This window comes from Zonotrichia albicollis, chromosome 5 (assembly GCF_047830755.1).
Source record: "Zonotrichia albicollis isolate bZonAlb1 chromosome 5, bZonAlb1.hap1, whole genome shotgun sequence".
NCBI classification, from domain to species: Eukaryota; Metazoa; Chordata; class Aves; order Passeriformes; family Passerellidae; genus Zonotrichia; species Zonotrichia albicollis.
The window spans coordinates 4,391,903-4,405,972 of record NC_133823.1 but is presented as its reverse complement, the minus strand read 5'-3'; the positions used below and the strand labels follow the sequence as shown (position 1 = coordinate 4,405,972).

Here is a 14,070-nt window from a genome sequence, read left to right as displayed (position 1 = left end):
CTCTGGACAATCTGTTGGGGGCTCTCAGTGAAGAAATTCTTCCTCATGTCCAGGTGGAACTCCCTGGGCTCAGTCCCTGCCCGTTCCTCTGGTGCCATTGCTGGGGCCTGGAGCAGAGCCTGGGCCCTGCTCTGACCTTCCCTGCACACAGGGACAGCCAGGGACAGCCAGGGACACCCAGAAGCAGCCAGGGACAGCCAGGGACACCCAGAAGCAGCCAGAGACAGCCAGGGACACCCAGAAGCAGCCAGGGACAGCCAAGGACACCCAGGGAAACCCAGGGACACTCAGGGACAGACAGGGCTGAGGGTCCCTCTCAGCTGTGGCTCCTCTCCAGGCTGAACAGCCCCAGCTCCCTCAGCCTTCTCTGGGCCAGGAGATGCTTCAGTCCCTTCATCACCTTTGCAGCTTCCACTGGCCCCACTCCAGGAGCTCCAGGTCTCTCCTGTCCTGAGGAGCCCAGAACTGCACAGGGTTCTCCAAATGTGGCCTCACAGGGTAGAGCAGAGGGGCAGGGTCCCCTCCCTGCACTGCTGGAAATGCCTTACCTAAAGCACCCCAGGATGCCTTTGGTGTTCTTGGCTACCAGGATGCGCTGCTGGCTCAAGGACAGCTTCTTGTCCATGAGGACACCAAGGTCCTTCTCCCAGAGCTGCTCCATCAGGTCACCCCCAGCCTGTGCAGGTCCACAGGATCTTTTTGCATATGCAAATAGATCTGTCCATGCATATTTCCATGCCAGGTAGGTTTTGGATCTCACAGAAGAACTTGAGTGCAGGGTCTTCAAATCTAAGGAGAAAAATGTGATTCATGACTTGCTGAGAGGTGTAAGATCTGTCTGAAAGTTTCTATGTACAGAACCTTCCACCTGTGGCTGTGAGGAAGAGGAGGGAAAGGGAGGCATTTCTGGAAGGATTGGTTAGGGATCTGAAACAAGCAGCTATTCTTTTCAATAGTTTTTCTTCCTAATTCCATAAGTGGCCTATATAATTCATTTGGTGCAGTCATAGTCCTGCTACTGCCACGTGAAATATGAGGTTGTGAAAATGAATTTATACTGCTGATTTCTTAAAGTCCCAAGCATTATCCTTTGGCTCAAAAGCCCCATTACATAAATATGCACAGGCCTAACTCTTGGAGAAGTCATTTCTAATTTAGGTGCTTGTAAAACTGCTCTGCTTACTGCTGTGAAACACAGACCCCAGAAGATACATGTGAGACATTATTTCACATTCTGGCTAATGCAGCATTTTTTCTGCCAAGTCAGCAGTTCCTGGAGCTGGAACAATATGTTATCTGGTTAAAATTCTTCTATTTTTCCTTTTTTTAAATAATGGATTTTCATAAATTCCTTGTGTTTATTACTGTTTAACTGCTGAGGATTCAGTGAAGTTACAGATTTCTTAGAGGTTCCTTTCTCTGTATAAGAGTGAGTTATGGGGTTTGTGTGTGAACTGGAAGTGTTATTGGGAAATAAGATCTTTTCTAAGAGCCTTGTCCTGCTGAAATTAAGAAAGTATTCAAGTGGAGTTTGTCTTTAGGTTTGAATAAATCCATTTGAGCATTTTCTGATTAATAATAAACAGAAACAATTTTAAGTGCTAAAAGCACATGTTGGTCGTGTGTCACGTTCCTAAATTTTAATGGCTTTTTAACATTTTGATACACTTTGTTGGTTTTTTTGGTTTTTTTTTTTTTTATTTTTCAAATTACTTGTATTGTTTGGTTTGTACTTGCTGATTGCTCTTGGATATTAAAGAAATAGACTAATCATAAAGTTATCAGAACATTATGAAACTTAAAATGGCTCATTAACAAATCTTATGTGCTTTAAAATAGGTGTGATTATTAGAAATCAGAATGCTTTTACATTTTTCATTCCTATTTCGTGATTATTTTCTTTTTTAAAGCTCAAATAACAAGTGCACAGCTTAAAGGGCATTTTTAGTCCATATGCAATTAGGAGACTTCTTTGCATGATTCCAACAAAAGGTTCCTGAATTACACGGTGTTGGAAATGTGCCTGAGAGTGAGAGCAGGTGATTGTTGCTTTTGTATTTCTTACCTTGAACTGCAAAATGAGAAAAGCAGGTCAAAATATAATCCAGAAGTGACTCAAAACTCATAACTTCACATGAAGTTTTACTGTGAGAAGAGTAGAATCAATGCGGTTTAAACCTATTTGATATTTAGTAATAAGTTTGATACATACCAGTATACAAGTGTTTAGTAGTGATCATAATTTGGAATTAACCTTTCTTTATTAGAAAGGAGTCTTTAAAAATCAATTCTTTTTCTAGTAGAATAAAGATATTTTGATAACCAGTAGTAGAACCAACTATTTGACAAACTGAAGGTGTTTACAGACTGTCTTCATGTAGTGCTCCCTTTTTAGTTAACTAATCCGCACTTTTTTCCTAACTAAAAATCAAAAACAGCTGTTAAAAGATGCTCTACAGAATAGAAGTCAGAGATTTAGTAGTTTTGTGTGTCATTGTCTAGTAATGATTTCCTTACAGTCGTAACTTCCTCAATTTTTTAAATTCATGAAATATTGAGGGAGTATCGTAACATTTCAGCAGTGTAGGCTGCTCATTAAAATAATCAAAATGAAATTATTAACAGAGAACATCCCACTCTAGCTTCAGGAATAAAAAACTTATACCTTGCATATAAATGTCTTGAAGAGCCAAGAAATTTTCAGACTATTTGTGGAAAAATAATACTGCTTTAGCATGGAATGGTTTGGGTTGGAAGGGACCTTAAAGATCATCTTGTTCCAAGCCTCTGCCATGGGCAGGGGCACCTTCCACTATCTCAGGTTGCTTCAAGCCCTGTCCTGCCTGGCCTTGGAGACTTCCAGGGATCCAGGGGCAGCCACAGCTTCTCTGAGTAACAAGGTTGTGAATATATATTTTTTGAGATACACACACACATATATATATATATATATGCACACATACATGTGTATATATATATATGTGTGTATATATATATATGTGTATATATATATATTTCTCTAATATTTACTTTTTCAGGAATTTGGTAGGTAATTGCTCCAAGAAAGGTTTGATAATTCTTGCGATCCCTTCCAACCTGTGATAAATTTTCTATAGGAAAGACTAAAGCATCTTCCACTATTGCAGTTTGCTTCAAACCCTGTCCAGCCTGGCCTTGGACTCTTCCAGGGGTCCAGGGGCAGGCACAGCTTCTCTGGGTAACAAGGTGGTGAATAAATATATTTTTATATATATACACACACACACATATATATATATTTCTCTAATATTTACTTTTTTCAGGAATGTGGTAGATAATTGCTCCAAGAAAGTTTTGATAATTCTTGAAGTCCCTTCCAACCTGGTATTCTATGAAAAATTATTTATAGGAAAGACTAAAAACTCTTCCACTATTGCAGATTGTTTCAAGCCCTGTCCAGCCTGGCCTTGGACTCTTCCAGGGGTCCAGGGGCAGGCACAGCTTCTCTGGGTAACAAGGTTGTGAATACATATATTTTTATATATAGATATATATATATATATATATATGTATTTCTCTAATATTTACTTTTTCAGGAATTTGCTAGGTAATTGCTACAAGAAAGTTTTGATAGTCCTTGTGACCCTTTCAAACCTGGTATTCTATGATAAATTATTTATAGGAAAGACTAAATACTCTTCCACTATTGCAGGTTGCTTCAAACCCTGACCAGCCTGGCCTTGGACTCTTCCAGGGGTCCAGGGGCAGCCACAGCTTCTCTGGGTAAAAAGGTGGTGAATATATATATTTATATATATAGATATATATGTGCACATAAATATATATGTATTTCTATAATATTTACTTTTTCAGGAATTTGCTAGGTAATTGTTCCAGGAAAGTTTTGATAGTCCTTGTGACCCTTTCAAACCTGGTATTCTATGATAAATTATTTCTAGGAAAGACTAAATACTCTTCCACTATTGCAGGTTGCTTCAAACCCTGTCCAGCCTGGCCTTGGACTCTTCCAGGGGTCCAGGGGCAGGCACAGCTTCTCTGGGTACCAAGGCTGTGAATACACACACACACACACACACACATATTTCTCTGATATTTACTTTTTCAGGAATGTGGTAGGTACTTGCTCCAAGAAAGTTTTGATAATTCTTGAAGTCCCTTCCAACCTGGTATTCTATGAAAAATTATTTATAGGAAAGACTAAAAACTCTTCCACTATTGCAGATTGCTTCAAGCCCTGTCCAGCCTGGCCTTGGACTCTTCCAGGGGTCCAGGGGCAGGCACAGCTTCTCTGGGTAACAAGGCTGTGAATATATATATTTATATATATAGATATATATGTGCACATACATATATATGTATTTCTATAATATTTACTTTTTCAGGAATTTGCTAGGTAATTGCTCCAAGAAAGTTTTGATAGTCCTTGTGACCCTTTCAAACCTGGTATTCTATGATAAATTATTTATAGGAAAGACTGAATACTCTTCCACTATTGCAGATTGCTTCAAACCCTGTCCAGCCTGGCCTTGGACTCTTGGATCCAGGGGCAGCCACAGCTTCTCTGGGTACCAAGGCTGTGAATGTACACACACACACACACACACACACACACACGCATATTTCTCTAATATTTACTTTTTCAGGAATGTGGTAGGTAATTGCTCCAAGAAAGTTTGGTAATCCTTGCGATCCTTTCCAACCTTGTATTCTCTGATAAATTATTTCTAGGAAAGACTAGAAAAACCTCTCCAAAGGCACTGAAAAGCCAAAAACACGCAACCGCTCACCATTTTCCCATTTGACCATTTTCCTGTTTTGCTTTTTCCTTCCAGAACAAGATCATCCTGGACCCGATGACGTTCAGCGAGGCGCGGTTCCGGCCGTCGCTGGAGGAGCGGCTGGAGAGCATCATCAGCGGCGCGGCGCTCATGGCCGACTCCTCGTGCACGCGCGACGACCGCCGCGAGCGCATCGTGGCCGAGTGCAACGCCGTGCGCCAGGCCCTGCAGGACCTGCTCTCCGAGTACATGAACAACGTAAGTGACAAAGGGCACCTCAGCCCTCCTGAGGCTGCAGCTGCTGTAATGTGTCTCAGATGTTTTAGCGTGGCTTTGTGCCGAGCTGGTTGAGTTGTTGAAGTTTTTAATGCGTTTTAAACATTTGACGGGAGTTGGGTATGATCAGAAGCTCATGAGTATGATCAGGAGGACATGGGGGGTGATGTTGTACCTGCCAAGGAACTCAATGCTCCCCATGAATTTGGCACTAAAGTTTCTTCTTGTGATAACTAGCAGTTCCTTTAGAAGTAGAATACTTTTTAAAATTAAAACAATGGTGAGTAATATAAATGCAAACTTGGTGCTCCCCGTGAATTTGGCATTAAAGCTTCTTCTTATGTGATAGCTAGCCTTTGGAAGTAGAATACTTTTTAAAATGAAAACAATGGTGAGTAATATAAATGCGAAACAGCCCAAGAATGATTTTCTTATTGAACAGGAATATGGGTAATTTTCAGTATGCTTGCCCCTGTGGGATGGTCATTGTGTTTGATTTTTAGGATGTTATCCATAGATATTCACAAGAGGTTGGCTTTTTGGTATGTGGATTAAATCACTGAAGGTTTCTCTTTCTGGTGGAGCTATGAGATACTCAGTTGCCATGAAAGTAGTGAGTTCAGCACTAGTGCTGGTCACACAAAATCCACTCTCTGGATAGGGGTTTCAGAGGTGTTGGATTGTTCAACGTGGTGTGAACGGGCAGTGCATAACCTTTGTTGTGCACAAACAGAAAATTCTCCACCCAATGTTGTGTATTAAAACTCAGATGTTCTATTGTCATGTCCTCTTGAGGATGTGGGAAAAAGACCAAAGCAACATCAAAAACCTGTTTTAAATTTAAAATATTTGCCAAGATATGTCAAACTGAGCATCCTCTACTTTGCTGTTTCTTTGGTTGCTCTCAGAGTATCAGATGACACATTTTGATCCCATTTTGCTGGAATCATCATCAAAATAATGCTGAAGAGGGTGTTCAAGCATAGACCTTTAACGTTGTTATTTTCACTGGTTCTGTTACAGTTGTGAGAGTGATGGAATTCTGTATCAGTTGTGCAAACTTCAGTCCTTCAGTCACTTTATTTTACAGTTTAGGCTTAAATGTTGCTTTTCAAAGACATTGTTCCATGTAACAGAGTCACCTCAAGGAATAGCTGTTTGATTGAATTGAAAAACATTATTTGGCTCTTAGTTTTTTGAAATGATGGTTGACAGGTTCTTGTGAAAGCTTGAATGAATGTGAAGTTTTGCTGCTGTGTTAGGGGTTAGAAATTATAAAAGAGAACATTAAATATCAGGTGTTGAGGCTATGGTGGAAAAGAACTTGCTGGGTTTCTTCCTACAAAATCTTGCTTTGTAGAAGCAATACTGGTCTAATCCTTAAATGTCTTTTGAAAAAGTCTTTAAGAATTGATGAGTGGTGGCTTCTCATTTTATTGTGGTGCCTCTTTTTCAGTACACAGAGTTTTGGTAATGATGAAATTTGCCCTTGGACCAGAAACATTCTTACTTTATTTCTGACTGCATTTACAGAGAGAGGAAACCTTTAAATTCCTGCAGGCATTTATGACCACTCTGAAGGTTGCTAATATAATTTCATCATTTTTACTTAAACACATAATGGTGTGAGCAGCTGTTTTTATGGTTTCCACAGTATGGTTTTTATTCAGTTTTTTTTCCCCTTTTTTGTGTCCTCCTTAGTCTGAGTTGCACAACCCCTGTAATTTATTTATTTTTCTGCCTTATACTGAATGTAGTCAATGTATACTGAAATGTAGTCAACTTAAGTAATATTTTTTTTTTATATCTATTGAGTAAACATTATAAAAACTGAATATATACTTAATTTACATAAAATGCAGAACTTCTGATTTAACTAGATCTGATGTGGTAGAATTTTACAATGATAACTTCCACACTGATGTTAGCAGTTAAAAAGGATGGGATTAAGATTAGATATTACTATGCCTAAATTTAATTTTTTTGTAGGGACAGGTAATGTAGGGGGTGCCAATTCAGTTCTTTAAGGGTGGATGCCATTTTAAGATACCAGGTTAAAAAATTCCAATGCTTCTTTGAGCGTTGACTTCTCAATCTGCACCTCCAAGGAATTTGAATCCTCCATGGGTCAGTTTGTAGCTGCCAGCCAACTTCAATATCATGTCTGCTCTAGGAATGGACAAATTGCCAGAATCCTTCCTTCATTCAATCATTTGAGCCCCCGTTGCTTAAGCTCCAGTTATAATTGTCAGAGACCAGATCAATACTGGAGATGAGATCAATATTGCCAACAGAGCCTGAAGAGCCATTGAGATGACAACTGTTATAATCTAATATGGGCAGGGGTAAGTTAAATATCTCTAGACTTCTGTGATAAATTAATTAAATCCCATAGCCAGGACAGAAAAACAGATCCTGAGCTTGTAGGCAGCTCCTGTTATCTAAGGATTGAATTTCATCCATTCTGCAATGGCAGAACTTGCTTTGGTACGAAACCTATTTCCTTGAAGCGTGTAGATTGATTATCTTGGGTTCTCAAAAGTATGTTCAGTATAACAAAAGATCTCACTTGGAAAGGATTTTAAAACTTTCACAAGTTTTCAGAAGGATAGAAGTGAATGGGACACACCAAACGTGGCACAGTTCTAAGTCTGATCAAGGTTGATTTTGCAGAGATGCACATCTTTAACATCTTCTGCCTGTGTGGATTTACACCTCTGCAATCCTGCTCTTGCTTTAGAGATTGTGAAATTAATCAGTCATTCATGTTCTGGGGTTTCTTCTGTTTGATGATAGCTGAAAAATGATGGGGTTTTTTTGGGATGAGTGTTGATCAAATGAGCATACAGCAAAGTAAATACTTTGTGGTGATATTTAAAGGATGCAGATGAAGGGCAGGGTGTTGGAAATGTGCTGTTCAGTCAGTGTTAGTTCAGTCCTTCTCCAGCTTAAAATAGTTCCTTTTCATTCATCTACTTCTATGATTTGGGTTCAGAGGACTGCTTCTTACAAACCTTCAAGAGCTGAAGGAAAAGGCAATGAATTGAAGAAAAAGTAGATACTTTCAAAATTTTGGCATCCAAAGAAAAATCTGAAAAGAAAAAGTTGGTAGAAAGAAGGAGAGGGGAGATTTTTACTTAGGTAAGTGAAAATGGTGCTGCTTCTGCAGCTGTATTATTTATTGTTATAAAAGATGTGTTATGGTTTCTGCTCCCTTCTCCTCAGATAAATGTTGATTTGCTCCATTTCCTACCTGTCAAATAATGGTTTTAATTAGTCCCTAGGCTCTTTATGAGTTCTATGAATAACTATATATTTGTATTGTTACTGCATTGACCAGAGTCTCACAGTACCTAAACCCTGTGGAAGGGAGATCCCTGGGAGTTCTCTGCAAGAATTTCTGTGGAGATGAGCTATAAACTGCCTCATTATTCTTTGTATATCCAGAATTATGCATATTCTTCATTTGCCTTATCTGTAATTTCGACAAAATCTTTTCCCAGCTTGATATCTATTATTTCTCTCATGAACTCAACTGAACTATAGAATCTGTTGCTTTTGGGAAGCAAAGACAAGAGAGTTCTCAGTTTGCTCTGTCATATGACTTTTTTTTTGCCAACGTCTCAGAGAAAATTGATAGGGTATTTTTCAGCTTCTTATGTATGTGCGATAAATCCCATAATTTATTTCAAAATAAAATTACATTTCTAGACTTCTGTCCTACAGAGAAGACCTAAATGCAGCTCCACAGAAGCTCTTAATGCAATTGTTTTCCATTTGTCTAAATGAAAGCCTTATTTAATGGATGGGTAGCTCTGATTGGGGTCTAGTTTCCTGCTGCTTTTCTCTCCTGGATCCTTCATGATTTATATTGCAGGCTGTCAGAGAGCAAAAATACCAGGAACCTGGGAGTTCCAGCTCTTAAACTCCTGGCTCAGAAATGCACTGCCAAACTCAACCCAGTGCTGGGCACCCTTTCTAGCAACACTCTGGGTGCTGCTGGGTTGAGGTCTGATTAACATAAGAAAGAGGGAAAATTATATCTTTAGAAAAATATGCTTAAAAAAGAATGCTTTGAATTCCCTCTGACATCATCAGAGCCAGTGCCAGAGACAGACTGAATGTTGTGTTGCTGGGGTGTATCAATGGTAAATTTGGAAAGCAGTTGACAAGTGAGTAAGCCATGAGTGTTAAAGACCTCTGTAATCACTCCAGTACTGGCTTGGCATTAATTCAAATCTGATTTTGAAAAGGCATTTCCCAGCTGGTTCAAATATGATTTTCTCCTCCAAAGCCTTTGGGCTCATTATTAAGCCAACTTGCATTCTCCTGCCTTGCTTTGCCTCTTATCCAGAGTTCCTGCTCCCGGTCCTTGCTGGCATTCCAGAGGAGCTTTTCTTTTTTAGTTATAATTGGTTTTTTGGGACAGATATTTCTGTGTGTCTGAGTGCTATGATCAGTTCTTAATGGAGTCTTGTATTACTGCTGATGATTTAATGTTTAGACGTGAGAATCACATCTGGGAACTAGATTTCCCAGAGAGGCTGTGGAATGTCCCTCACTGGAAATATTCCAGAACCATCTGGATGCAATCCTATGTAATGTGCTCTAGGAAAACCCTACTTTACCATGGGGGTAATGTTTGCTCTTTGAAATCTTACTCTCTAAAGTTACTACCTGTCCTTGATACCTGCTTACTCCTAAGTTGCTATATGTTCTAATTCGTGTTTCTTATAAAGAAGAAAATGTTATTTCTTCAAAAGAGAAAATAGCAGAAAAACAAATGAGAAAGCACAAGGCTGCTGGCAGCTTCTCTTCACAAATATATCAGTAAAAAATTGGAATGGCTCAAAGGAAAAACAGAGTGCTGCAGTACATGGAGATGAAATGTCCTTAGCAGACAGCTGGTTATTGTGCTTGATTGGAGAACGAAAAACATGATAGCAACTGAAAAATCCATAAACTCTCAAGATACTGCCAGCTGTCACATTTAACAGCTCCATCTCAATTCGTATTTAAGATCAGCAATAATTGGTGTGTACATTTCAGCTCTGGAGGTTCTTGCATGAGGTTAATCTGGGTGACAGTGAGCAGTAAATTACAGTTATGAGACAGAGCAATGTCCAGAGCTGTCCTGAGATGAGGAATCAGGGATGAGTGACAAGAGACTGACTGCTGGAGCAGCAGCATCGACTGATTCAGCCGTGACTGCCACAGCAGGGCAGTTTTTCCATCCGTACCATTCCCAAATTCCTGGCTGGCCAAATAATTTTTAGAGGACAGCAGCTTGTTTAGAGCTTTCCCCTGTATTTCAAGGTGGAGATGAGCTATTTTACTGTTCACTTGGCTCTTTTAGAGCAGTTTTGTCTTTGTGTACTTGAAAGAAACAAGCAGGAACACAGTAGTTACTATTGGAGGAACAGGATAGGTTCCCAAATGTTCTCTGCATTGCTTCTTGGTCAGTTTAAGATTTTTTGCACTTAAGGATCCCTCCTGAGTGCCTTGACTGCTCACAATTGTGCATAAATCACTGTCTAAGTATGCAACCTGCAGTGTGACTTGAGACACCTTTCCAGGAACCTTCTGTCTCTTCTATTTTGATGATGTCAGGCCCTCATCATAAGGCATGTCCATTATTTTTCAGTAGATTTATAGAAATGCTGCATTATTTACAATTCCACAAGCTAGTTTTGATTTATTTATTCATTCATGAATTTCCTGGTTTTGTAATTCCATATTCAGAGTTTGTTGTGTTTTTCTTATCAGATTCAGAGAACCACACTGGTGTTTATGATCAGAAATAAATAAAAAAGCTCTGAGAAAATGAAACTTCATTGCTTGGAAATGACAAATATCCTTAAAAAATTGTCCTGAATTCAGGTTCTGCTGATTGCAGATTTACACATCCCTGTTGGGATGAGTAGATTTTTAGATTTATTGAAGTAATATGCTCTTTACAACTACCTGTTACAATCTAGTCTAAAAGGGGAAAGTAGCCCAGGTTCTTGTTAATACATCTTTTGGGGTGGATTAGAGTGAAATGACCCTGAATGAGTGCTTTTTGTGAATATACACATGTAGGGTTCATTGTAGAATAATTTGGTTGCAAATGAAAACAGATATGCAGGCATTTTGGCTGTTAGCTTTAGTAATATAAGAGCACAAAAATCACCTAAGAAAATGCATGAGAAAGAAAGGACAAGAATAAAACTATCTCATCACCCAAAGGCTTCACAACGAGACTTGTTCAGTGCAATTTTGATGGTAGTTGGTCAAAATAATGGTCACAGACTAGACCCATCAAATGATGGAAGAAACCTCCAAACCACCGCATTTCTTTGGTTTCTATTCACTCAGGTTCAGGTGGGAACACCCAGGTACCTCCCCTGGGGTGGGGAACTTCAGCTGGGTGATGTGTTGTGGATCAGGGAAACCTGGAGGATGGAATGGTTTGAATAAGGGGATGCCTTGGTGATGGAATGCTGTGGATCAGGGACACCTGGATGATGCAATGTTGTGGATCAGGGGACACTTCAGGAGTCTTTGATGCCTTCTGATGGAATACAGCTGCCCATCACATCTGGCCCCATCATGGCCCCTCAGCAGAGTGAGCACCTTCAGGCCCCCTGTGGATGCCCCAGGACCTCCTGGGCAGGGGAGTGACCACAGCTGAGTTCTCAGATAAGGACAAGGAGACAGTTCCTGCCTCACAGGGCTCCCCTCTGTCCTTATCTCATCCATCACCAGCTGTCTCACTGCTTCTCTGACTCTGTGATTCTTATATTTGTGGGAGGAAATGGTGGTTTTGAACCACAGTGCTGGATTTTCCTTGGTGCTTGTGGGATCTCAGGATCTCAGTCCTGAGGTGCCGAGCCACCGAGACCACCCTTGGGGGGCTCGGGAGTCCTGGAACGTTGCCAGAAGTGTCTGGTGGCTGGACTTTGATCCCACACAGGAGACGACAAGGATGAGGGCTTCACCGGGGTGAATGGTGAAGGGATTAGTTAATTAGAGGGTGAGACACAGGGTTTAGGATTTCTGTACAGGGGGGTTTAGAGAAGTAAGATGGAGGAATTGGGGCGTGTCCTGTCCTTCTTCTTCTTCTTCTTCTCCTCCATCTTCTGTGGTGATGGTGGCACTTTCGGATTGGTCATTACTGAAAGTGCACCCAGCAATAAGAATAAATGGTATTGGGGAAAAATGATAAATATTGTACAAGTAACAATGGGTATAAAGATAGGTGACTGTCCGGAGGGGAGGGGAGTGTGCTCATGGCTGGCTGCTGAGCAGAGCTCTGTCGGGCCGAAAGAAAATCTTTTAGATAAACAATTAATAAACATAAAAACCGAAAGAAGAACTGAAGCCTCTTCTCGTCCTTCGATACGCGGGCTGCCCCAAGGCCACCCCGGGCCTTTCCAGGCCCTTCAAACAGCCGAAAACCCGACAGGTGCTATCAACCAGAGAATGTTTTGCCTCCTTTTTGCTCTTTGTCTTTAAAGGCAGACCATGATATGTCATTATGAAAGCGTTGTATGTCATGTTAAAATGTAAATAAAGCAGAGGAGGTTTATGGAGTGTAAGGCTGAATTGCTGTATTAGGTTGAGTGATGTTTCTAACAAGATACTTCCCTCCAAATTAGCATGGAAATTTTCTAGACTGACAGTAAAATCAAACCTGATTTTCTCAGTTCCTGTAGGGCTTAGTCTGCCTGGGCCTCTCCTACTCAACATTCAAATTGAGGTCATATCAGTCTTAATTCATCAAAGTTTGAGTGCCTTGCCATTTCCACATTAAAATTCTGCATTAATTGTATAATTGCAGTGTTTGCCTGTAAAACTGGAACCTGGGAGAAAACCAACACATGGCAGAATGAATGGCACAAAAGTCAAAATGGTGTGGAATATAATTTTGATGATTTTTTCATTGTTTTTGACCAACAACCCAAACTGCCTTCCTATAAAATATTATATTAATTTCTGATGTGCTATAGTTGCTATAGGGCAACTATGCTATAGTACTACAGGGAATAAATTCTTCAGTAAGTGGACCCAAATTTTATCAGTAGTCAGGGAACTTGCTTTTCTTGAGAAATGTTTTTGTTTTTCCTCATTGTTTTATCTCATATATGTATGTATTCATACAGAAGGTCTGACTGTCCTGTTGGTACCTTTTGAGAGTATTTGGTAATTTTAAACTTAGTGTATTCAGAGAAAATAAAAATGTGTTGTTTCTTCACAAAAAAAAACCCCCAAAACAATCAAAGTCAAAGCACACCAACCGCCCCAGAGTTGCATTTTCATGCAATGGTTTTCATGTTCAACTCATTTAATTTTGCATTAATTAGTCAGTTGTTTTGTTTTTTCTAAAGTGTGTTCTTACAGAAGTGTTGACTTCTGCACCAGTGCTTTTGATAAGCTGGAAAGCATTACCTCAATTTCAGATGCAGTCTGTCTGAAAATGATCTTGTTAAAGCTGTTTGTCCACCTGAAAAAAGTCTTCTATCAATTTTGTCTATATAGTGTGATTCATAACCTCTCTAATTTTATTTCTTCTGAAGTTAGCATTTATGGGCTATTAATTTGTTGTTTTTCCATGTCTGCAAGTCAATATCAATATGAGAGAAGTTTATAATGCATTTTATACTATACCTATAATATGATTATTAGCTCTGTTAAACCTGGTTTTGATGTCCAAATCTTACTTTCTGTATTTACACAATCCAGATTAACATTGTTGGGTGTTGTATTCTTTTGGGTGCAAAGAAAAATATTCCCAATGCATTTATGGAGCTACTGGGGATGAAAATAAAAGAAGCATGGGCCTACTGCAATTAGTGAGCTTTCAGAAAAACACATCAAAAATCTGTGTTTCCTTGGAGGCTACAAAACATCTTCTGTTGCACATTAAAAATCCTTCAGTGATTGTATAAATGAAGTGCTTGACTGTTGAAAGGGGTGCAAAATGTATTTTCAAAGACATGGGATTTCTCTCTTTTTGATTTATTTTCTTTAAAAA

At 39.6% G+C, this 14,070-nt stretch overlaps 1 protein-coding gene across 3 annotated transcripts in view; it reads left to right on the top strand.

Moving 5' to 3' along the window:
• The window catches only part of CTNNA2 (catenin alpha 2), a 494,680-nt gene that overhangs the window by 144,136 nt on the left and 336,474 nt on the right, over window positions 1-14,070 (top strand). For all 3 annotated transcript variants that reach the window (XM_074540544.1, XM_074540542.1, XM_074540543.1), the window contains exon 7: window positions 4,833-5,036. In XM_074540544.1, coding sequence (XP_074396645.1) covers window positions 4,833-5,036 — 204 coding nt within the window. The remainder of the gene's footprint in view (window positions 1-4,832; window positions 5,037-14,070) is intronic.